Source organism: Ixodes scapularis, unplaced genomic scaffold, assembly GCF_016920785.2.
Source record: "Ixodes scapularis isolate PalLabHiFi unplaced genomic scaffold, ASM1692078v2 PGA_scaffold8__174_contigs__length_109621045, whole genome shotgun sequence".
Classification (NCBI taxonomy): Eukaryota; Metazoa; Arthropoda; class Arachnida; order Ixodida; family Ixodidae; genus Ixodes; species Ixodes scapularis.
Window position 1 is genome coordinate 108954236 of NW_024609883.1, and position 24571 is coordinate 108978806.

General features: G+C 45.3%; 2 protein-coding genes across 2 annotated transcripts in view; one reads left to right on the forward strand and one right to left on the reverse strand.

Annotated features, from left to right (window-relative positions):
- Window positions 1-15671, forward strand: part of LOC115318190 (mediator of RNA polymerase II transcription subunit 23) — a 45861-nt gene extending 30190 nt beyond the window's left edge. Inside the window, exons 24-34 of the mRNA XM_029977892.4 lie at window positions 26-85; window positions 562-672; window positions 1764-1866; window positions 3800-3898; window positions 5209-5346; window positions 6454-6613; window positions 9160-9232; window positions 9722-9933; window positions 10809-10929; window positions 13477-13562; window positions 15255-15671. Of these exons, the coding sequence (XP_029833752.2) occupies window positions 26-85; window positions 562-672; window positions 1764-1866; window positions 3800-3898; window positions 5209-5346; window positions 6454-6613; window positions 9160-9232; window positions 9722-9933; window positions 10809-10929; window positions 13477-13562; window positions 15255-15393 (1302 nt within the window). The 3' untranslated portion in view covers window positions 15394-15671. The remainder of the gene's footprint in view (window positions 1-25; window positions 86-561; window positions 673-1763; window positions 1867-3799; window positions 3899-5208; window positions 5347-6453; window positions 6614-9159; window positions 9233-9721; window positions 9934-10808; window positions 10930-13476; window positions 13563-15254) is intronic.
- LOC8054038 (acyl-coenzyme A thioesterase 13) lies at window positions 14105-23309 on the reverse strand. The gene is made up of 3 exons (XM_029977901.4): window positions 22995-23309; window positions 19818-20005; window positions 14105-18202 (listed from the first exon to the last, which is right to left on the reverse strand). Exons 1-3 carry the CDS (start codon window positions 23064-23066, stop codon window positions 18019-18021), a joined length of 444 nt encoding a protein of 147 aa, XP_029833761.3. The 5' UTR covers window positions 23067-23309; the 3' UTR covers window positions 14105-18018.
- Between the last annotated feature and the right edge of the window lie 1262 nt (window positions 23310-24571).

The window sequence follows — 24571 nt, forward strand, 5'->3', positions numbered from 1 at the left end:
CATGTTGTTTTCTAACCCGTTCCAGAACTCTCCGGAGCATTGGAAGCAGACAGACTGGCACGAGAAGCACCTGACCTTCCATCGGGTTTGTCTATTGTTTGACTTTCTTACTTCCGTTACGCTTTTTCTCGATTGCCCGCAGCCTCTGTAGTTTGTGTCAAAGACTTAGAATACCGCTGTCCATAGTATCCGTCGTGCAATCGAGAACTTTGTTTGTTTGTCAGCATCGATTTGGGTTGTAGATACTTGTTAACAAAATTTCCAAGGAGGCTAAAACCTAAAAGTATTTTGAAATTATAAACTTGCAAACCCTCAAAATGGTTTTGCCGAGGCATTTGTCTTGACAGAAATACGAGGCAGTGAGGGAACCGATCAGTCTGGCTTTCTGGTTCGTCGTTTTTGCAAAACGTAATGCCACTGCAGCCTGTAGTATTGTTTTCCTACAAAACTATAAACTCCTGGTGGAAGGTTTTTCTATTCACGAGCTGATTTAGACCTGATAAGTGTGATTCAGTATGTGTAAGTGGCTCATAGCTGCACTGCCTCTTGTTTGCCTTTCAGAAGTATCAAGAGAAGTTCTACTTTGAAGGCCTGCAGGACCTCAGTGGGCAGAGCCAGCAGCACACATACCTGCCAGTCTACTTCGGAAACATCTGCCTGCGCTTTCTGCCTGTGAGCAACATTCCTTCTTTCATTCATTCTTTGCTTAGTTTATATGCTCGCGAAGGCCTCGGTAGTGAGGCACAACAGGTAGATTAAGGTTAGGCAAAAACACTGACAACACCTCAGAGTGAATCTAGGCTATGATACCACTCAAGTGGATCAAGCAAGGGCTGCTCTGTTAGGCTCTAAAAGCTTGGTTTTGAAATTTATCGCAATGCTATAGTATAGCCAAACTTTGGAGCGATTAGGAGAAAGCACTAAACTTAAGATTAGCTTTTTTTATTTTTCAGGAAATAATCATGTGTATATGTTCCTTCTCTCTCTTTTCTGATATGCAATTTAGAGTTAAGATACCTTATTTAGTTTTCGTGGTGGAAGATAAATACTAGGGCCTAACTAGGTCATCTTTTTCTTGGTCGTTAAATTTTTACTTTTTGAAAATATTAATAGTAGGCAGATGAGCATGGCTGAAGTTAAAATTTAAATGCAGCCTTAATCTTAAATAGCTCTATAAAAATGAGGAAAAAAAAAGGAAAATATTGGCAGTTATCTTTGTCTTTAAAGCTTTTCAATGCATAAAATTCAGTATTTCAGGAGCAATCGTTTAGAGTTGTTTAGAGGACACTGAAGGGTCATTTCGGGGAGTGAAGACAAACCCTCTTTTGTATCAGTTTTCCTGCTAATTTTAGTGGGAAAACTGACTTACACGGGTCACATGACGTGAACCTCCCTGCGAAATTTAGCGGAGAAATAAATTGCTCTATAAGCACGCGACGTAAGGTCACGTGACTTCAGTTGTTGCACTAAATTTAACGGGAAACTGAATTGGTGTTTAGGCCACATCAATTTTCCCACTGTATTTAGCGTGGAGGCTGAATTGTTTTATAGGTCAAGTGACTTCAAGTCGTGCGACGTCAGTTTCCCCGCTGAATTTTGCGGGAAATTTGTGGACAGACGGACAAAATTTTGGAACTGGGAGGTTCATTAAAAAGAATTTCCCACCTTAAAAGGATCCACACTCTTCAGCCTTTGTGTTGCTCAGATTTTTCCGCGTCGACTCTGTTCTGCCGGCGAAGGCCCGACCTCTGGGGGGTGTGCAGGTGATGGACATTGTGATCCACCGGTTCCTCGAACTGCACCCCGTGGCTACCATCTCGGTGGAGTCTCTGCTGGAACACCTCGGCTGCCTCTACAAGTTCCACGGTGCGGGAGCGACTCTTTCCTTCCGCACAACGAGCCAAGGACGTACCAAGTGCAAATCGCTTATCCTCCATACCTAAGTTCTTCTAACAAAGTTGAAAAGAAAAAGTAACTTTAACCCCTTAAGTGCCTTGGACGAGCTGAGCTCGTCGGCCACTTTCTGGCTAAAAATGCCGTGGATGAGCCTAGCTCGTCCAATGGTTTTTTTCGGTTGCCCTCAATTCCACAAACGAGCTCGGCTCGTCCGAGTAGTTTTGCGGCGCTGATCATAGATGGCAGCGCTTGTATTAATTGGCAAATATTTTTTTCGCCTCCGCTGATTTTTGCGTAATAAACCTTCCAAATTTTATGTGTAATACTAGAGGAGTAAAAATTCAAAATAAAATAAATTTGGCAATTTTAGGTTACTTTTGGGAAAAAAAATTTGCCACTTAAGGGGTTAATTAATTTTATTAGAGTTCTAACAGCATTCTTTTGTCTGCACCGAAGTAAACACCAGCTACACCGCTACACTGTGGCAATTAGCGAGCCAGGAAAGATATGGAAAAGATTATGCCCATTAATTTAAATGCTTATAATTTGTAGACATTGAGGAATGGGAGAATAGCATATCCCGCAATGGCGCATCGTGGTGAGAAATAGTGTACATAATTGTGTCTCGTTAATAATATTGCTTGGTGGTGTTTTGATACACCCTGTGAGCAGCGAAGCTATACTCCGCCTCACAAGTGGTGTGCAGCGCTACGAAAGCTACACTAATGAAATTGTAGCTCTACAAAAGACTTTTTCCATAGATAGTCTTGCAAGAAAAATACTTTCGAAAACTAGATGCTCGTGCCTGTGCTTCTCACAACACTAAAAATACAGCTATCATCTTTATTGTGTGCTTCAATTTCCGGTCTATTTTGTTCATATTTGGCTCGAAACGGACGTTGGTGGATGGCCGACATTGTATTTTGATGGGGCATGCACCGCAACCAGATTTGCTATCCATTGTGGCATTTATAAAAGAGTCAGTCATTGCTGCAGATGTGCCGGTCATCCTTTTAAAGTTAGAAGGCCTTTCAGAAGTCGGAACATGCGTCCACATTCAGCAAATTTTAAGTCTTCTGTATTTTATCCTTTCCCCCCCTCTCTGTTTTATTGTTTTATGTATTCATATTTAAATTGAACGCAGCAAGAAAGAGGTAGCTGTTACGGAAAGTATTCAATCGGTTAACATTGTTTCTTGCTTGTCTTTATGCTGATAACTGTGTGACTGTTAAGGCCCGTTCACACTCTTGCGACTGCTTGCGACCTCTTAAACCTGGGTTCCTTAAAACTTCTTAAACCAGAGAACACACTGGCGCCATCTATTGGGAAGCAGTGTAAACTCGGCGGTCCGGCATATTTTTTTTTATTTCTCGCGCAATATCCTTTCTTTTTTGGGTCGAAAAACTTTTGTCAATGTTATAAACGAGCCTTTCTATGGGTATTACGCACATTTGACCTCGGAAATCCCGCAAAACCTTCGCTTTTGTGAAATGCAGTTCTAGGGTCACCGCATAGATGGCGCCACAATGTCAGTGTGTTCCCTCATTCTAGAAACATTTAAGAAGTTGTAAGAGATCTCGTCGCTCTCAGTCGTACTTGGTCGCAAGAGTGTAAACGGGCCTTTACTAAGAAAAAACTCCACTAGATATTTCAGTGATGCTGGGGATCTCGCTGGAAGCAGTAAAAACAGGTCTTCTGAGAACCTGTACTGACGACAAACTGGAATTTTTTATACAGCAGCGAGGAGTCCATGCAGATGATGAACATGTAGCATACTCTTCATTCTACTATTTGAAACAACAGCATACTTCTGCATGCCTAATACATGTGCAGTGTATCCTGCCACTTTGCTTGACATAGCAGAGTTTGATTGCTGACCTAACGACGGGATCTTCTTTTGCAGACCGGCCGCTGACGTACCTGTATAACACGCTGCACTACTACGAGCAGAAGCTCAAGGACAGACCTCCGCTCAAGAAGAAGCTGGTTGCTGCCATTACAGGTGCGGCATTGCGATATCTTAATTGCCGGATTTCGTGTACTCTAAAACCTCATTATAACGCAATCGGCTACAGTGAAAAGGGGATGTAACGAAATGCATATCTGGGAAAAAGCATGGTTTTTGTTTTTCAGGCTTCAGAGTGGAGACAACCTTTGTTGCACGTGTGCCTTCGATGCGTGTGGAAGCGGAAATATATTCCATAACCGACCTCACTTTTGTGGGCTCGATATTTCGTAAATTTTGTAAAGGGTTAGGAAAATATTTTGCGGGCACGAGATTCTGCAGTTGCGAGCACTATGCCACGTATTTGTTACCATGTGGTGATGTGTATCCGCGTGATCTGTTATATTTGAAATATTGTTTTAGGCCGAAAATTTCGCAAAAATTCGCTCTTCACAAAAAATAAGTTTTCTCTTTGTGACAAAATTCAAAAATATTGCGGAACATATATCGTGCAAATGTGTTACCCAGTGCTTACGAATGCATGGCGCACCATTAACAATTGCGAAATGTGCTCATAAAATATTTCTAAATCCTGCAAATTTTCAAAATATTGAGCCCACAAAGATATGCCGTTTACAGCATCTATTTATTTCTAAAGTGAGCCAAATTCATGGGTAGGCTGAAAGAGAGGCAAAAGCTTTTCTTTTACATGAAGCTTCACAATATTTTTAAAGTAATAAACACCTAAAAATACCTACGTTTCTGACAGACTGCAAGTGATCAGGATGAATGCCAAGCTTTATGCTAATTTTTCAAAGGACTGCGATCCAAAGAATTTTAATACTATATCAAATAACAAGATTTCATAGGAAACTAAGTATTGTTTTAAACAGTCAGATTGACACCAATATCAACTTTAAATTTAAATGAAATACCGCATTTCTAACTGTGAACCTTTGTGCACTTTTAGTGGTAAATGATGAACTTCTACACAAGGTTTTTTGTGCTTCACCGCAAAGATCCCCACGGGAGTTATCGGAGGTTTTGCGATCAATGCAGGGTATATACTATGTGACGTACCTCGTCACTGGTTGCCTTGGTCGTACTCACACGCAAGAAATCTCTTAAACGCTTTATTATTTCGCGTACCCGCGTGCAGTGGTATTGCTCCTGTTGCTAAGCCTCGCGTTCCGCACGACGACTCCATCTTCCTCGCCCCGCGTCACCACTCCCACCCGCGGCCGCTGCGCCATCTCTCGGGCTTGGCGCGAAACAGTTAGTGATTGCCCATGTTATTCGAGAGGTTACGTGCATGCATATGTGCGCTTCCCCTAACAACTAACAAGGTGCATTTGGTGCTCCGACAGGATCGCTAAAGGACATACGTTCTGGCAACTGGGCGCTGAGTGAAGCCTACCTGGGCTACCTCCAGCGCTCAGCGGAGGACACGGCGTGGGTGCCGGAACTGGACTACTACATCAGCCTGGTCGGCAGAATGGCAGACAGTATCCTTGGGAGGCTCTTCTTGGGGTCACCGTGGCAAAAAACTTTCTTTGGGCTATTGACCTACAGGATGGACAGGGAAAAAACCTTCGGTGGTCGAGAGTTCTGACCACTGCAGGGACTTTTGATCGGAGAATTCCAGGTGGATTCATCTGACCCGGAGTCAGATACATCTGCCGACGTTTGGAAAATATAATTATAGTATTGACTCACTATAGCGGACAGACCTTGATAGTTATGAAGATTTTGGTCTTGCAGAAGGGGTATGCGGAACACAGATACTGTTACTAGTGCAGACTTTGAGGTGGATTATGAATGAGATCTTTTCTCACCAGTGAGACTGGCGAAATGTGAAATGGATATTAGGGAAGAGCTGGTGTATCGAAGCTTCTAAACTTTGAAAGGTGGTGATCTTTTATTGAGCTGTACCGACCATCGTCATGACTGCACTGTTTTAATCATACGAGGCTCGCTAGGTGCCGAGCGCAATGACGGCAGCTCACAAAATGGGATGCCACCGATACCGAACCAATGCCGCAAAATGTCTGGAATACTGACTGCTGTCGAAGAGCCTGCTATAATGGAGTGGTCATCTGCTTACAAAATTTCTAGTATAGCCCACTATATCCAAATGTATGTTATAACAGAATCTGTAATATGCAAGGTTGAAGTTGGCTGGCTCAATGGGATAGGCAAGGAGACCAACCAAACTTCACAAATCGGTATGTTATAACCGAAAGTCTGCTGCAGCGAGATCTGTTGTAATGAGGTTATACCGTACTGCCCTCCAAGATGCTGTGCGCCATTACTTACCCAATCTTAATGCTTCATGTTGTAACAGTCGGCATTTCTTCGAGCAGTCACAATACTCGGACCGAAGATAATCTCCATCAATGTTGCACCGATTGTTGAAACCTCACCTCACAGATGGCGCCAGCGTGCCACTGTGTTCTCTCGTAGTAAAAAGATAGCTAAAACTAGGTCCTGAGCAAATGCAAATGTGTGAACAGGCCTTTAAAAGTTGAGCGAACACAGTGCCTGCAATTGCTCACCGTGCAAGACTGCGTAAAACGCTCCACGAGCTTGCCCCTTGACTCTGCGCTTGTCAGCCATGGCGGGCAAGTCCCCGTTCCCGCACACGGACTGGCGCTTCAACGAGTTCCCCAACCCGGCGGCGCACGCCCTGCACGTGACCTGCATCGAGCTCATGGCGCTTCCCGTCGCCGCTGCCGTCGTCGGAAACAACCTTCTCGACGTCGTCCTCAAGGGGTGCGTGCACTCGTGTCGCATCCCACCTTCTTTTGTCTATTCCTTTTGTCTATTCCTTGAGTGTTCCACAAAAAAAAAAAAGTGTCATTTTTTTTATTGTTAAAATAAACTGCGCATTGCCAAACTATCGCTCTCTGCCAAAATGTAGCCCTCGTGGTTCGAACCGGTTGCCAATGTTTCAGAACTAACCGTCATCTCGTTCAAAGGCACTTAGAGCCACTAAATGAGCTGCGCTTAGAGTATCGGCACTCCGTTTCCCGACATTGTTGTGGGTGCCACCATTTTGGTCGCTCGTATGCAGAGCAGACAAAACTACCGATCGTCCTGATTTAGAAGTGCGACTTCCTCAGCAGTAGAATTGGTGTTAGAAAGGTCATGTAATATTGTTTTGCTCTGTCGCGACCCGTTTAAACATTTGTGGAGGGCGGAAAAGCGTTTCCTGTGATTTCAGATAACTAGCAACCATGATTTTAAGACGCAAAATGGCCAAGTGTCGACACTCTGAAGCGTAGCTTATTTAGTGGCACTAGCTATACTAAGTGATATCCGAAATTTCTATCGGGAGAAGGGCGGCCGAAAGAGCCCTCGATTACATGGAACATAATGGCGCCAGTTACTGAGAACCACCTTCCCATTGAAACTTTCAGAAAATCACTTTTAGCTTAATAATGAGATGGCGGTTCTGAAACTTTGGCATAGTTCAAACTGCTAGCGCTACATTTGGGCAAAGAATGATCGTTGAGCAATGCATAGTTTTTTTTTTTTTTTTTTTTTTTTTTTTTTGCAGTGAAAAAGCACTGTAAATGTGTTTTGGGGGACATGCTGTATGATATGTACTCCTTGCATTTTTTTTTATTTGTGTACACTGCTGCATCTGTGTACTTGTTATACTTGTTCCTGTGGTGTTGTTTTTTGCGGTGTATTTTTTTTTATATTAAGAATAACCCGCTTAACTAGGGGGGTTGCTTGTTCTTTTCCACCCTGTCCTATTTACTGCTTCGACGTTATGTTACCGTCTGCCTTTAAGAACAAAAATCTAGTCGGAAAATCTTCGGAGACGACAATGAGATTAAACCTTCTATAGGGAAGTCATTTCCTTTGGGTCCCCTAACGTTTTTTCCCTTATTCTTTTGTCTCAATGAGTTCTTAGTGATGTTGATGGTTAGATTTGTTTTTAATAAGCCTGACTGATCTTGATCCTTTTAGTACAGGCTTCTTACACAAATATTCAACGCTGCCATGTTTCATCCCCATTTGCTTTTCTGACTCATCCAACCAAATATTGTGGGTGGAGTTTCACTGGACAGGACGTCTCACCCGCTAAGACCGGAAGACTGGGTGGAATGTCTTTGTAGGTGGTTGTAGATCGCCAGCCTCTTTTAACACGGAATGTATTTTATAAGTCAGTTGCCATGAGAAAATTGCCACGAATAAGCGTCATGATTGGACATCATGAACGAGTGACACACTGGGAGTGTTACACAACTTTAAGGTTATATATAAAGTTAATATGTAAAGTTTGAGCCCCAGCAGGGCTGAGACTTGTGGCGGTGCGGTGCCAGTCGGATACTATAGCCACTAAGCTGTATGGCACAGCTGGTCTGGAAGGACTACGTTCCCGGCAAAACATGCCGGCAAGAGCGGTGTGACGTCACAGCATGTGACCATTTGTTTCATTGACATCACGCATCACGCAAGAGCCATATAAGGTGGCACCCGTTTGGCACACTCGTTCGCTTTGTCTCAAGCTGGCCAACATCTTTGTTGCATGATGAAAAAATTTGGCTACATGTTTGGTGATTCTGCCAAAGGTGTTTAAAGGCAGTGGCTTTATAGGGTGGGTGGTGCTCTTAGTTTGGGTAATGCCTAGGACAGGGTTTTGTATGGAAACAGGTTACATCACACCATTGTCTCTTTGTGACACTGTGCACACTTCCCTTCAGCACTACCCGGATACAAAACCTTTGTGCTGAATTTTCTGGGTCACCAAGAGACGGGAAGCATGCCTTCCTGCCCTTTCCACTCCTCGTAAAGTGCAATCTTTCTATGCCACCTGTTTCTGCTCCTCTTTTTTGCCCTTTCTTCCTCTCTCTGCTTCTCACACTTCTTCACACCACCTGCTTCTGCTCCTCCCATTCCTGCATGCTGGGTCCGTAGCTCGGTCAGCACTGCAGTCGGCATCCACGTCGGTGACCAGGCTTCAATCCCTGGCACAGGTTGCCATTTTTTCTTTCTTTTTTTTTCAAGATGGTTCAGCGGTTACAGACTGACCGACCTACAGTTTTCATGCTTACGTGGCTCTTGAGGTTGGTTGGCACTCAAAAACTACCAATTTAGTCTAGCTCAAACAACCATGCAGAGAGTGTGGTTTGTACTGGTGTCCTATGCAGTGTGCAGGACCTATTTTCTACTTCCTGGTCTTTGTCAACATAATCAAGTGAAAAAGTATTTTTACATGGTGGCAGCTACTAGCATGGATAAAATGAAGGCATAAAGGACATTCTCATTCTGTACACTTAACAGTGTGTTTGTTTCTCTTCTCTCAGGCACACAGTGCTCCCACGGGGTAGCATCGAAAACTGGATGAATGCCATTGGCCTGATCCTAACTGCCTTGCCGGTAAGTTCGCCGTCGAGAAATCTCAGAATTTAGGACGATACATTTTCTATGCCTAACAAATGCTTGAGACAGCATTTCATTTCTCTATCAGGTTATTTGTAAGTTTGCAATTACCCAGGGGTCTTTCAGGCACCAAAGGCTCTTGATGCTGAGACTTTGGCTGCTTATGGGTCCAAAAATTAAACGATAGGTCTTTTGCCAGAATATTCCAAGCACCGAAGAGAATTCTGGGAGCGTAGTTGCGCGTGCTGGCGTCTGCAGCAGTCGCCGTTCTAAACCCGATGAGAATGGCGCATGCCCTTTCCCTTTTTTACCCCAGCAATTCCGTTATAATGCCCGGACGTCAGTACTAGATAGCACTGCAGTCTAACAAAATGGCGCCATGCAGAGAGCCCTTAGTGGGACAATCTATAGCGAACAGCAAAAGACGACGCACCCTTGGACCTTTTGCCGAGCGGCCTCTTCAGTGCCGGTCTTGGTTTCTACCAGGAGCCGTACTGGGCCGTGCTGAGCGATCGGATCCTGTCGGCCCTCCAGGGCCCCAACCTGCAGAGCGGCTCGGGAGGCCAGAGCATCTTCCAGCTGCTCAGCTTCTCCTCCAACCACAGCAGCATCACGGAGGTCCAGTGCTGCTACCTCATGGCGCTGGTGCACGCCGTCTGGTACCACGCCAGCATTGGACAGATCAGCCAGATTCCCCTGTGAGTGGGCCGGTCGACGGCGTCGGGGGCTCGCCCGAGCGATCGGTTCGACGGTCGCCGATGGAACGAGAATTGTGGGGCGTCTCTTTTGGACCCCCCGTCCTTCGCTTTAGGCATCAGCAGTTCCAGATAGTTGTTGAGTTGCTCACATCACTGTAAAGTCGTGCAACTAATGTTGGAACTACCCACCGTGAGAGTGCCATGTAACTGTTGAGTGCCCTTTTTTACATTCTTTTCTAAAACGGGTCCTTGCGTAAAAAATGTCCGTGTCTATTTGTGTGCTCCACACTCTGCATGCCTTGCTCTGTTTGGACACAGTAGGGTTGCTCTTTCGTGTACTTTCAGCTTTGTTGGAGTTGCCCTTCGGTGCGTGCGTTTAAAAACACTAAGGCAAGGTGGTGACAGTCGCCAGCCGATTCTTTACCCATCCGTTATCTGGGATTAAGTTTGTATAGAGTAAATGAAGTGATGGAGCGGTGCACTTTAATTCGCCACTGGCCTTTGGCACTCTAATAATATGTAAAAGAAGGGATGACCCAAGCACATCTTGCACACGAAAGATGTGCTTGTCTTGCGCATAAAAAATGTGCTTGTGTCATCTCATGCCTTATGTGTGTTTATTCCTCTTGTGTTCTACGACTCCCACCAACATACTTATGAGTTCATTTGAGCCGAGGTTATCTTTCAAAAGCTCTCTTTATACATTTCCGATTCAATCTAAGCATGGTGGTTTCGGTTCAGGAATGGAAAGCTCTCTGCTTTCAGTAGGGCAGCATCTCAGATCAAACAACATGGTTTGTAAGGGCAACCTTTGGCCTTTGGCACTTCGGATGGAGGTGTTCTTTAAATCTTTGACCAGGACATTTTCTTTGCAGGATCATGAGGGAACGCTTCAAGCCCGTTGTGAAGACTGAGGAGCAGTTCCTCTTCCTCTGCCATCTGGTGGCGCCTTTCTTCCAGCGCATGTCCACGGAGCGGACGCGTTTCATCATGGACGTGAGTTTGGAGGAAACCTCGAGATGCTTGGGAAATTCTGGAGCGAAATCTGGAGCTGATAGGGAGTTTTAGGGAAGAGCTTGAACTGGGGGGAGACCAGGGAGAACTGGCTGGTCAGAAAATGTCGGGGGAAAATTGGGGGCTCTTTTGAGAACCTAAAGAGACGATCTGAAACTCCTGGGAAATTTCTGGGGAAAGTTGGAACCGACCAGAAAATTTGAGGCAAAATCTGGATTTTAGGGGGAATCGTTAGGGAAAGCTTGAGCTTGGGAGTTACCAGGGAGAAACTTTGAGTAATTTATATGGAAAATCTGGAGGTGGCATAGGATATGAATAGAAGTTAAACAGCTAAGATATTTTGGCAAAAATCAGGAATTGAAGAATTGATTTGTTGAGACTTTAAGAATGGAGTGCAAAATCGAAACTATCGGGAAAGTTGTGGAGAATCGAACTATAAGTAAATTTGAGGCAAAATATGTAAATGTCAGGAAATATTAAGTGAAATCTTCAACTGTTGGTTACTTTTAAAGTAAGTTTTAAAATGTCAAATTTGTTTTCATAAAACTTAGGATTTTTAGAGAAGACCTTCAACTATCAGTAAATTTCAGTGATGAACTGAGACTTTCGAAATTTTAGGCAATTACTTGCACAGTTGAGGACTTTTTGCAAGTCTGAAAAAAATTATTTTCATTGTTTTTGGCTGGTTCAAGTACATTGAAATATAACTATATTGAAACTAGCTGATATTATTTTTTTTTAATGTTACGAGTCCTTTTCTTTTAAACAATGTAACATTTTATCAGGGAGACAATTGAGTTTTAGCAGCCCCCTATAGCTGATGGAATTGAGTATGCATATTTAGTGATTAGGGTTGTGCCAATATTTGATTTTTCTGATAGTAGTTTGGAACAATACAGTATTCGGTATATTTACTTCGCGGTGAACTGCGATATTCACATCTTTCGAAGTGTTGATTGAGGCGGGTTAGCCCCGTTAAGGGTGCTTCTCAGCGAACACCTGTGTATTGCGGGGAAGCAGTATCTGCGGAGCTCGCGGGTACTGCTTTCCCACAGTGCACAGGTGCTCGCTGAGAAGCGCACTCAACGGGGCTAACCTGCCGCGAGTATGCAAGGTTATATGTTAGGCAGCAACGTTTGGATAGCCCGCATGCATCATTCATGCACATCTTTTTTGTGGTCAAATTAAAAAAAAATATAGAAAGAATGTTTGCATATAGCAAGCAGATTTATAGATCACCTCAATTAGGATAACTGCAACACATTTAATTAACAGAGCTTAGAAGAGCTTGTAGGAACTATTTGCTCATCGACTCGAAAATATTTGGCCAAAGTCACTCAATTAGGATAGCTGCAACACATTTAATTAACAGAGTTTAGAAGAGCTTGTAGGAAGTATTTGCTAATCGACTCGAAAATATTTGGCCAAAGTCACTATCTGCTTCGAATTCGCTTTGGACTCAAAATCCACTATTTGCACTTCACAAACTACCACACACGTCATCATATATGTGCTACGTAAGAATCGGGCAGAAGTTATTTTATTGTATGTGTACTTTGGCTCGCAGAAATTTGGTAGCTAGCCAAGTGCAAATGGATGACTGGCAATTAGCCTCAGCCTGGTGTAAGTGACATCCAGTTGACACCAACCGGATGTAGCTTCCAGCAGCAGTCTTCACTGCCAAGATTAGAAATTCTAGGGGCAGCATGCACGTTAGACACAGAAACGTAAAAGAGGATTCCTGCGTGCCATGTGCAGGGAGTTGCTCCTTTCTGTGTGGTTGCATGGATACTTACTGAAGGGGGGAGGGTTGCCTCCCTAAATCCTCTTAAAGCAATGTTTCATAAAAAAAAAAATTAAAAAGATCTACAGTCGCTTTTTATTTGAAGCAATGTTTAGTTTTTGGTGAAATGGCAAATATGAGTTCGACAAAATAGATCTGGGCAATGCTTTGCTTGTGTTATCATGTCGGGTAGCTATACACAGGATATGTTTCTGCGGAATTCTTTAGGGTTTGTAATAAACATTACAGTTTTGGGGGGTTTTCTTGGTTATAGTGCGTTACTTTAGTTCAATCCTTTTTCGTTGCGACGGTGGGCACGTCTTGCATTTCTTGCTTCTCCCCATGAACTGTTCAAACTCGAATACTGGCATTCGAGTTTGAACAGTTAATAGAGATAAAAAGTCAGGCTAGCTTTGCGTCTACCCGTTAATTAGCGCAGTGGTAGAATGTCGAGCTCACAATCATGGGGTTGTTGGTTCGATTCCCGTTGGGGCGCGTTTAGAATTTCCTCTAAAGCGTGTGTTACACTTTCTTCGGGGATCCAAACCCTTAAACAGGTTCTGCACTAAAACACATAGTATTATTCAACGACACATGATAGCTTCCTTTCGAGGCGTCCAGTCTAAAAGGAACGCATGACATTCCGAAATTCGTAGCACGACATCCCACTGCACAGGTGTCGCATTCATGCGACACCTGTGCCTTGGCCATGCTTAGCATCCAATGCGATTGTCTGGTCATTTCAGATCACCAAGGAGTTGTACGAGATGCTGGAGAGCGTGGACAAGCACTGCGAGCAGCTCAACTACATCGACCAGATCACAGACCTGCTGTATCCTTTCTCTCGTGCGAACGACTTGCTGCGTTCCTTTTTTCTGCAGTGCAGGCCTGCTCGAGGCTGGTTCACACGTTTGCTACTGCTTATTACCGGAGAGGCTTATAAACCGGTTGTGGCACAGCCAGTCGTAGTCAAATGCAAGTGTGTGAACCAGCTTTTAGGAGAGCATTACCTAAAGTATGAACAAACTGCCGCCTAAACAAATACTTGATTATAGGTTGACACCCATCAAAATTAAAATAATCAGAACGTCCTTGAGGATAGACCTCTCCAGCGGCAGTCTCGAACGAAGCGATTTACAGCGCACGTTGCTGGTTTTGTGAATGTGTGCGTCATTGTTGCCCGACTGCGCCCGGCTGTGGGTTTTCTCGTCAGTGGGCTGCGGCAGCCTGCGTAGGCGCGATTACGAACACTGGTGGCGGCTAAATTGCCGTGTTTTATATTTTCTTTCGTGTTCAGTGGCGAATAGAATTTCTCTAGGTTTTTAAGAAAGCATTGTACTATTTTTGGGAACAAAAACAAACAAATGAAAGCTATTTATTGTGAGTCCGTGCGAGACAGACCAAATGCAACTTTACTGTTTGTTTCCTTTTCCATTGATTTTTTACGACACCATTCACTCACCCGTGTCAATCTACGAAGATCTTAACTGTCTAAATTATTTGACCAGATAGGATAGCCGAAATACATGGGTATTCCCAGCTCACAACATGAAATTCAATGAGTCTCATCAATTCAACGACATATATTGTACATACCCAACAGTGCTGCGTTATCCAAAAGGGATTTGAGAAAGGTCTCAAATAGCACGACGTATCCAATATACAGTGTCGACGACAGTCACATCACGACAATCGGGTGGAATCGGACTTGTTTTGGGGCACGTTTTGAAGAGCAGTGCTCTTTTTGCACAGCACCAAAGCAAATGAAAGAATGTGTCTATTTTGTCCCAGTACCCTGGACCCGACCCTATCGGATATTTTTCGCAAAGACCAGGAACATGGGCAGCCAAGAAGGCTTTTCGGAGATTATTTAAAAAAAAAATTAATCCCCAAAGAATGTTGAATGCCCTGGGTCCCGGGCTGCTTGACGTTTGCTCTTTGTTCGTTTCCTGCGAAGGCCGTGCAGGCTACGGAGTTTTGGTATTCCCTGGTTCTTGCGGCAGAAGATAATAAAGGGTAAACATCCTGAACAGGCAAATAAAGTAAAAACTTTTAAATAGAGCCAGCAAACTTTGAATGCACAATGCAGGTGGGGAGTCGTGCAGAAATAGTTTCCACAGCTTGGGCGGGTGGTAGAAATTTCTGGCCGATAAGGGTCGCTCGAGTCGCAAAATGGCGGTGGCCAGAGAGCTCTTTTTGCAAAGGTCTGTGGTTGACCTCAAATTCTTAAAAGAAAGGAGTTTGTACAAACCCTTATTAAAACTTGAGTGTCAACTGCGCTTTCTTTTGCTATTGTCCTGTCTAAACTTCCTGGGCGGCCATCTTTTTTAGGTGCTTCATCAACTCGTACGATAATCCCACACCGCCTGGTGTCGCAAATAACGAGATAAATTTCTGCGAGGAGACTCTTTGAAAAATTAAAATGTGTAAAATGTGACTCAAGGGGCCAATGAGCGAAGTCTCACAACCCCGAAAGGTCAAAGGCCGTGGCGAACGTAAGGATTCCCTGACCAAGGCAACGCAGCTACCACATCAAATACATGTTCACGGGGGACTCCGTGAAAGCGGACGTAGAGCGGAGCATCCGTAACCTGCGGCCGGCTCTGCAACTGCGTCTCCGCTTCATCACCCACCTCAACATCGAAGAGACCAACGCCTCGTGAAACGTCGGGACCGACGTCGACGCGACGCTGCGAGGAGCTTGGGATCTTGTACGCTTTCCACACACGCTTGCGTGGCGTGAAAGAATCGATCGCGCATTCTATTTTATTTTGTCCACGACTGCACCATTTACATAATCACATTCGAGTTTTTTCTGCAGCGCTCAACTTTGTAACAAGGTGAATACCGCGAAACACCGCCGAGAAAACCATCATGCCACATGGTGCGACCACCTTCGAGGTTCGGACTCTCTTTCGAGAATAAACCAATGCTCGTTGGATGCGTGTTTTGAAAGATTTTTCTATCGTCTCGCCGCTTGTGTAGCTTGGAAGAGGGTCGCCGAGTGCTCTCAAAGTATTTTTCTTAGCAGCTGTCCGGGAACGAGAATGCAGCGACCAAACCAAAACTTAAAAGTCTGCCGAAAGATTCCGTAAGGTAGCGTACAAATGTAGGACTTCTCGTCAATGCGAGGTGCGCACGTTGATTCCGTCTTACCTCGGAGCACAAGCTTTATTCAAATGCCGATGTGCAGTCTTCCCTAGCTTCGTTCGATTTACCCACACCGATGCAGAAAGTGTAAAGCTGCGTACTTCCAGTATGTGCATCGAAATAGGACCAAAAGCACGTCGCCCTACACTTTTCTGAGCCAGTACAGGTAAATCGAACAAGGCTACTAACAACTTTATCGAATTTATAAACGTCATTCTAGCCCTTGGCGCGGACGTACGCGGAGCTGCTTTTGGCGCGACGTAGTCATTTACTGCAAACCTGCCTTCGGTAGACATTTCTTACAGTCGGCACGACACTGGTGCTTCCGGGCAACGGCGAGTCAAGCCGGATTGTTTCGGCACCGTGAATATCGGCCACAATGGCGGTCGAGAGTTGTTCCAACCTGGTTGATTGCACCCAAATGCAAATATGTGAACCAGCCTTTACTATTCTGCCGCAGAGCAGCGATGCCACCGACTCCTGACTGGCCGAGTACTGCAGTGTCCTACAGCTAGAGCAGACGAGAATGGCGTTTAAATCCTTCGGTCGTCCCGCCTCCCAGCGTGAGCTTCCTACCTTCGATAACGCCTCGGCGTCGAGCGCACGCGCGCAGTGGAAGCACGGCGAAAAGCGGTGAGCGCATGCTGGAGTCGGGGCATTTGAAAGAGACGCCTTGCCATTCTCAGCTTGTCAATGACTATTGGTAAGATTATGGGCTCAATGAACATTTGGGAGAAAAGGCCTCTGCAGAAACAGTCCTCACTTACCGCAATATCCCTAGAGATGGCCCATCTAAAATCGGGTGCAAATAAGGAGCAAGGTGACCTTCAGTGTGCGATCAAAAAAAGTTGCAAAGATGCTAGCTTGAGATTTTGTGACCTGCAAAACTTGCGATTATAGGGAGGGGTGATGAACCAAAGACTACTTTCCTTAAGAGTCGGCATTATTCATTTATTCCCCATCCTGGCCAAGTAACACCATTCCTGCTGAGGTTAGTTCGGCCAGGGTCTTGCAATTATTAAAAATGAGCTCTCTTTCGGCATTTTTTTTAATAGAATTTTATGTTAATTTAAGGGGGTGGGGTATCTTTCGGGGGTGGAGCATCTCTTGGGTATTGTGGGGGATATTGTGGTAAGCGTTTTTTTGGCTTCAACCGATTTTGTAGTTCTGACACTGACGGATGTTTACCTATGTTTTTTGGTTAAAAGCGAAGTCTGTAACCTATTTATACGGCATATATTAGGCGATCCATGCATATCTAAAAGACTGTGTGGAGCACAAGTTTGTCTGCTTCTTGCACAGGCGTTGCGATGATGTCGGTATGCTCAGCTATTATTGACCGATCGAAAAAAAATAGTGGGTAGACCTCGGGGCATCTAGGACTGAGGTCTACCCACTATCCTTTCAATCAAAGCCAATCAGAGCTCGGCTTCGTTCTGACGTCACTGCATCTCCCGCTGAAAAGTTGGACAACTCGCCCTCCGCATACTTTGTTTTCGTGCCACGGCTCCTTTATCGTGCCGCCGCTGCCTTCACCTCACCGTCAAAGCAAAAGTTCTTGCAGGGCCCAGCATGCAACGGAAGAATGCGAGAAATGACAGAAGGCGGTTCCGAGCTTGTTCCGCTGCATTTGGATAAAAGAAAAAACAAAAAAACATTCTGGGATAGAGGGTGTTGACGTCGCTACGGTGCCTGTAACACGTTGCCAACTCGTGTGCTTAGCGTCCTTGCTCGGCTCGTGCAACGAAAGTGGCCCCCAAGTGGCAACAGATGACATTGCAAAAGCTGGAGTGTGGTGCTGTCGGACGTTGCGATCTTGACAGTTAGTCGTAGAAGTTCCGGCGAGGAGCACGGGGGAGCGCGAGTGTCGACATCGTCGCAATGTCCGAACTCCCGGCCTCCGAAAGTCCCATGAACCGTCCGACTGGAGAGTGACCCGCAGCAGAATGGACGTCCGCCTCGTACACAACCGCTGCCGACACCTCCAGGGTCATTTGCCAGCAACAGCGTGACACCCCTACGACGTCCTCGGGCAGAAATCGAGGGACCACTTTAAGGATGCAGTAGGCATGACAGTCAAAGACGCGTTGCAGGCGCCGTAACGGTGCGGAGCAGAGTTGGAGTTTCCCCCGGAGGCGTCAACGTGCCTCGATGGACGGCTGGTCCTTGTCGGAGAGGAACATGGTGTGCGTGCCCTGCACCAGCAACCTCCTGGTGGCCTTGTCGAGGATGTCCATCTCGGCATAAGCCAACGTCTTGCCAGCCTTGAGCACCCGCGCGTCTAGCAGAATGGTCTCGCCTAGCTTGGCTGGTGCCAGGAACCTAGAAGTGCGGACCACGAGTATCTGTCAAACTTGCATCCGGCCACGGCGTGTGCCCGGCTCGCGTCTAGGCTACGCAACGCGAGCGATATAAAATGTGCAGCCCTAGTATCCATCCATTCGTTTGCATGTTTGCAAGTAGGGCATCTGGGCGTGGCTCACTTGCTGCTGGCACATGTATAAACTTTACACAAACTGGCACTAGTGGGAACCTAGTATACTCGCACGCGATGCCACTGATCAAAAGACCTCCTTTGTCACTGCATAACTTCAAAAATAAAAGCAAACTTTTTTTTTTTTCCACTCCCCCTTTTGCAAAATTTGATGATGAAGTTGGTGGATTGCATTGTTGGCCGATCCCTAGGATTTTGTCACTCAGCTTTGCAGTCTGCACAATGACAATGTTTAAATCCAGCTCGTATGGTGAACACAAGCACTGCTTGAGCATTCGATTTGGGCTCGTGACAATGAACGCCTCAACATGCATTCGTGTAGTGCCTTGTGCCCAATCGTCGTAACGATGGGGATGGCCATACCTTAACGATGCATTTAACACGGCGCATGCCTTGTGCCTTGCCGACCCCGGCCCACGGTTATGATAAACATTAGCAACATATGATTGGCTCCAGATCATGGGTCCGCTTGTTCTGGCTGCGAGTTGAGGAGGTGAACCACTGATCTCTATTGTAGTAGGCTGGATCGCGGATCGAAGCTCGTCTTGCCGGGGTCGAGCGGCGGAGCCGGATACTATGGAAGAAAGGGGGAAACTGCAACCTTAGCTTGGGTAGGTTGTTCTCAACACTGAAACCTTTATCAGGTTTTCCAGGAATGACATTTAATGTTCCAAGTGCAAATATCAAAAGTGTTAGAATACTAATCTCTTTTAAATATATGTTTCGTGGTGGAGGGTAGAGGGTTGCGATTTTGTTGGGCGTAAACTTTGATGCAATTCAACGAGACGAGGGTTTCTGGGAGTCGGTGTGGAGTCATTCATGATCTCGAAGTCATCGGTGATTAGCAGACGATAAGTGAGAAGGCCTTTACTGGGGATATTCGCATCGTTTCAGGTGGTTGCACGCTTTTGCTTTCAACTACAGCGAGGGCTCCTGGGACGAACTAAAACTCTGAGCATGTCGTTCATTCAATAAACGTGTCATTTATTTAGCGACTGAAGCAAGCAACGCCAGCACAGTCGATGGTACTCCGACACATTTGATTTTTTTTTTTTTTATCGGCGCTTCAAAGATTGACAAAAAGTGATGCATCTCCAAACACTTCATATAATGATCGCGGCATGTCATAAAACAGTCGCCTTCGAGCACCACGTACAAGCTTCAATGTTCCTACTTTTACGTGTTTCTCCCATAGACTTGGCCGCCAATGGTGCCGCCGACGGGCTCCCGATCCGCGATCCAGCCGACTACGATAAAGATCAGTGGGGTGAGCAAATTATTCCTGCAACTGCCATTGTGCAAAAAAAAAAATGAATGAGTGTTTCATAGGTGATGAATGGGTCAAGGAATCATTTTAAGCGGTATTTACTGGAAGATTGTTGCATCGCCCCCCAAATTCTCCCTGAAAAGAGGCTGGCAGAGGCAAAGGATGTGGCTGCCTACCTCATCTTGAGTTCTGTGCTGAAAAAGACTTTGTCCGTCTCGTACGCCGGGGCGGTGGCGGTGGCCGTGTACAGGTCAACGAGCGTGCTTGCCATTCCTCCGTGCAGGGTACCATTGAGGTTGCAGTGTTCCTTTTCAACCTTGAGCTCAAACAGGGCCCGGTTGTTTTCCCAAGAGATTAACTTCACCTGCATTTGCAAGTTATACGACATTTAAGGCCCATTCACACGCTTGCACTTGCTTAGGACCGAAGTCTTGCAATCTCTTGCAATGAGAGAACACACTTGCCCTATCCGTGGAATGACCCTGGAACTGCATTTCTCTAGAGCAAAGCTTTTGCAGTATTTGAGAGATCAAATGTATGCACTGTCCACGAGAAATGGTTGTCTATAACAGTGGTTCTCAAATAGAGGTCCGTGAAGGCATTCTAGGGGTCCGCAAAGCCCTGCCTCAAAAGTCGAGCGCGCCAATAAAAGTTGTCTTTTTCAGGTCGAGAAGAAATGTTTCAGCTTTTGGGCGAGTTTTCTCGTGTGTATGTCAACAAGAAAGGTCTACTTCACCTTAGCTCTTAGTTATATATATTTATTAAATCGTTACTATATTTAACCTGTACCCCTTTCCCCATCCCTCAATACGAACAGGGTCCTCCATCATCTCCGCCGATCCACAAGGGGTCTGCAAAACATCAATGGTTGAGGAACACTGATCTACAACATTGTCAAAAGTTTTGCGAGCAAAAAGAAAAAAGAAGACTCGTGAAAAAAAATAGGAAATGCCAAGTGTTCCACTGTTACCCGATAGGTAGCCAGTGTGTTCTCGTTGTAAGAGATCCAAATAGTTTTCGAGCACACTGTTGCAAGCAGTCTTGGGTAGTTACTAGTAACATGTTACCGGTAACTATTTACTTTTTTCAGTAATTTGTAACTAACTCGTTACTGCTTAGTAAAAAGAACTTGTAACTGTAACAGAGTTACCATTTTTCGAACGTAACTGTAAAAAGTAACGTCTTTACAGTTACTTCTCAGATTTATGTGCAAAAATATTGCAGACATGACCACCGAACTGCGTTGCCACTCGTGAGAGAGTCCTGGTGCGGGAAGGGCACAGCAAAAACTGCTGCGGAAAACGTCTGGAGCAGGAGGGGAAAAAAATAAAAATATAAAGAAACTAATTTTTGGGTGACCCTGCATGGCCAAGCTGGTCCCGCCAACTGGGAGGATGGGGATGTTTGTGTCCGCACCAGCCACGTATGGTGCATCGCCTACAGCGCAACAAAGCGTGGCATCTTTAATGTGTTTTTCTTTGTCCGGCGGAGGGAGCGAGTGCCTTTTGCAAAAGACAGTTTTTGGCGATTGTCTCCCCAAACGCCCGCAGGCTTACGAGCGTCTTCTTGCTGCCAAGCGTATGTTTTCTTCCCCTCTAATTTGAATCAACAAACTCCCAGATGTACTCTTGTGAGGTATCGACTTCAGGCCCATTTTCTCTCCCTTCCTTTTTTTTACAACCCTATTACCGGCCTTGCCTCCCATCACCCACTTGTCCCTTCTCGGGTTTAATCACTTGAGAAAGAGTATTGGCTCGAAACGTCTGTGTCGTTTTGCTTGTTTGTGCGTTTTCTCGAAACTGAAAGACCGCCTTTAGCCGGGACCAGGGACACTTGGCATCAGTTGATTTATAGATATTCACGTCCTGGGCTTTCCGTGTGGTCTCTTCTATTTCGGGTGGTGAGATAGAGGAGCACAAGCGTGTTCGATTTGATTAGCAAGTGACGGAGAAAAGGCAACAGCTGTTTGGAAGAATTCCACAAGCAGTAGTTGTTTCTACCTCAATCAGTGCTTGCTTTGACGGAGGAATGTTGCCGCAACGTTGCTCTCCAAGTTTTCAAGTGAAGCTTCGTGTTTCATGAAGGATTGTGTGCACCAGGCACGTAGCCAGGATTTTGTTTTGGGGGTGGACCGCCGATCACAAAATGCTGTAAGAGGGGGAGGGGGGAGAGGAGGAACCAGCAAAATGAGAAGATTTCGGGGGGAGGGGGGGGGGCCCGGGCCCCATGGGCCTCCCCCCTGGCTACGTGCCTGGTGTGCACACCGTAGAAAACGATTCGACCGACGAGTGGGATTAGAGTGGCGTAAGAAAACATCTACAAAGCTGATTGCAAGGTAGGACATTTTATTATTGACTTCACATTTGCACGATTTATAAGGCCTCAGTCCAATTTCGCCTCATCAAAAAAACCCGAAATTAGGATTCACCGATTGTAAACTGGCACCATGACTGGATATACACAAGATCTGGACATGTGCTGTTGTGTTTGTGTATATTTTACGGTGGTCGTTCTTATTTTAAAGTTCTTCATGGACCAGCTATCTGTTAGGCTAAAATTTTGAAAAACTAAAGTTGCTTGTAATTTTGCCAATGAAGAGACTCTAAATTCTTTATTGTATAGAGGATCTACTTGGATACTAAATTATGATATGAGCTATTCATGGTGAAAATTGGAATAGGAAGACCCAAATATGTTGATATTGATTATTAAGAAAATCTTAGTTTCTCAAAATAATCAGATTCACTACCGTGAACAACACAATGTCTTATAAGAAATTCATGCTCATCTAAAGGCATATAAGGAAGGTTCCTTTTGAATGTTTTCTTAAGTTTTTTTACAGCGGAGCTGTTAAGGGCTAGGTTCCCCAGGATTGTGTCCGTGTATGTTGACACAAACCTACCTGGACAGCTACCGCCAGGTGAGAGGATTGGGGAAATTTAATGGCAGTTTAATTGCTTACACCCCCGTAGCATGACGTGTCTCCAACAAATCAGGCATTCATCTTGGCGAAACTCGGGTTGAATGAACTCCGCCCACAATTTTCGGCGGAACATTTTTGCAAATGGTGATGTTCTCTTCAACGAAGGTGATTATGCGCGGTAACCCGAGTGACTTTAAAAATGACACTGCCTGGCACGGTGATATCAATTTAGGTTTAGGAAAATGCCAGCAAGACAAGTATGATATTTCTAATCTATTTCTAAAAGGAACAAAAATTCTCGTGTGCTGTTACTACTGATCATTTTCGTGCGCACCGTAGCAGTCGCACCTAGTTGTGCACAGATGCGTGGTTCAAGTTACAAACCGCACACTTATGAAAACTTTGCGCAGCTCATTATATGCCGTTTTACCTTGTGGGAGAAGCTCTGCGTATACGGAAGATTTTGAAAAACGCAGGCGATGAAGCGACTGGCCCGTTCCATCTTCTCCGTGCTCGTCGAGACGCCGCCCGCTGGGTTTCAATCCTGAGCTAATTCTTTCTGAGGATGTCCTTTGTTGACTTGTATTCGCGGGAGTCGACGCGTATTCAACTGGCGTGCTTAGCGTCCTATCTCGCCATATCAGCCACACAGCCGGCGAGTGATACGAGTGATACACCAAAAAGTGGCAACAAATGGCGTCACAGAAAAGCCGGCGTCCTACACGTGGATGGAGGCATGGCGACTGGCATGTCATGGATAGAGGCAAGGTGATTGTTCCCTTTGAATTGTATGGTGACTTGCGTCACCTAGCCAAATAGTATTTAGTGACTTTATTTTATTTTACTACGGTACCAGAGGCACTCGCAAGAGCACCCGCTCTGTTTTAAAAGGGTTTTGGTCCACCTTACTGATTTACTTAGCTCCAGACTAAATAACGTATAAGCCAATTTAACTTACTATCCGTCCCCCGTCCCTTGATTTTATCCATATTTTATCCACCTTTTCTCTAGTATTTTATGCAGAGGTCGCCCACATTCTAAACTCAAGCTCGTTGCTACCGTTGTGACTCTTTTATGTACAGGATATAAAAATAAAGAAGTTATATTTGATTGTTGTTTATAAAGTTAATATGTCCCGGGACCTCACAAATTTTTGACAATTTCTAAATTGTTTGTCGTTTTCTTAGCAAATATGCATCATGTTGATCCTGCTCCTCACGTGACTGAACTCGGCGAATAGCGGCGCCGCGCATTCGAGCAAGTTCGAGGCGCGCGGCGCGCTCAAAAGCTGGGGAACGCACGACGGGGCGCGTGCAACGTCTACTTTCCTGCACGGCATTTGATCTGGCTCCTCACGTGATCGGATCTCGGCGAGTAGTGGCGCGGCGGCATGTGGAAAACGTACGCGCAACCTTTATAGACACACACGTGTGGGCGGCGTGCGTGCCATCCGTGCGGGAGATTGCAAGAGATCTGCAAGAAGCAGACGAACTAGCGCTCCGCACGTATTCCACTGTTGTATTCATTTCTCAGTATTTTGCCCCTTTCGGATGTCGGATGTTGCGATCCTGGCAGTTGGCGGTAGAAGTATAAAAAGTGCTAGCGAACGCAAGTGTGAACCCAAGCTGCTGGAACTTCCGCGGACTGTCAAGCTGAAGAGCAGCGCGGAACCCCTCCTTCTCGGATGCACGCGCTTGTGCGCGGCGTCGTCTGCTTTTCGACAACATAGATAATGAGATAACACACGTTTCGACTGGCACATGTGGCGTTGAATGGTTAGAGAAGCTTCCTGCTCGTCATATTTCAATGTAAGATCTACATCTTGCGTGCGCTAAACGGGAACAAAAACACTTTACCCCCAAAATTCGACGCCCTATGTCGTTGATATTTTTTTGCTAATGGGGAGTTGACAACGTAACGCAACGCGTCTAAAAATAATAAATTAAAAATCGCATCAAAATCGGAACTTAAAAAAAAAAAATGTTCCAGATCGTTTTTGTTTTGGTT

Bases quoted from the DNA above. Each gene is read 5' to 3' on its own strand.
- LOC8054038 (XM_029977901.4), bottom strand. From the start codon at position 23,066: ATGGAACGGGCCAGTCGCTTCATCGCCTGCGTTTTTCAAAATCTTCCG. The intron at 20,006-22,994 runs GTAAAACGGCAT...TTGCAAATGCAG, and splicing joins CGCAGAGCTTCTCCCACAAG to GTGAAGTTAATCTCTTGGGA. The intron at 18,203-19,817 runs GTAGGCAGCCAC...CCGCACTTCTAG, and splicing joins AGCACAGAACTCAAGATGAG to GTTCCTGGCACCAGCCAAGC.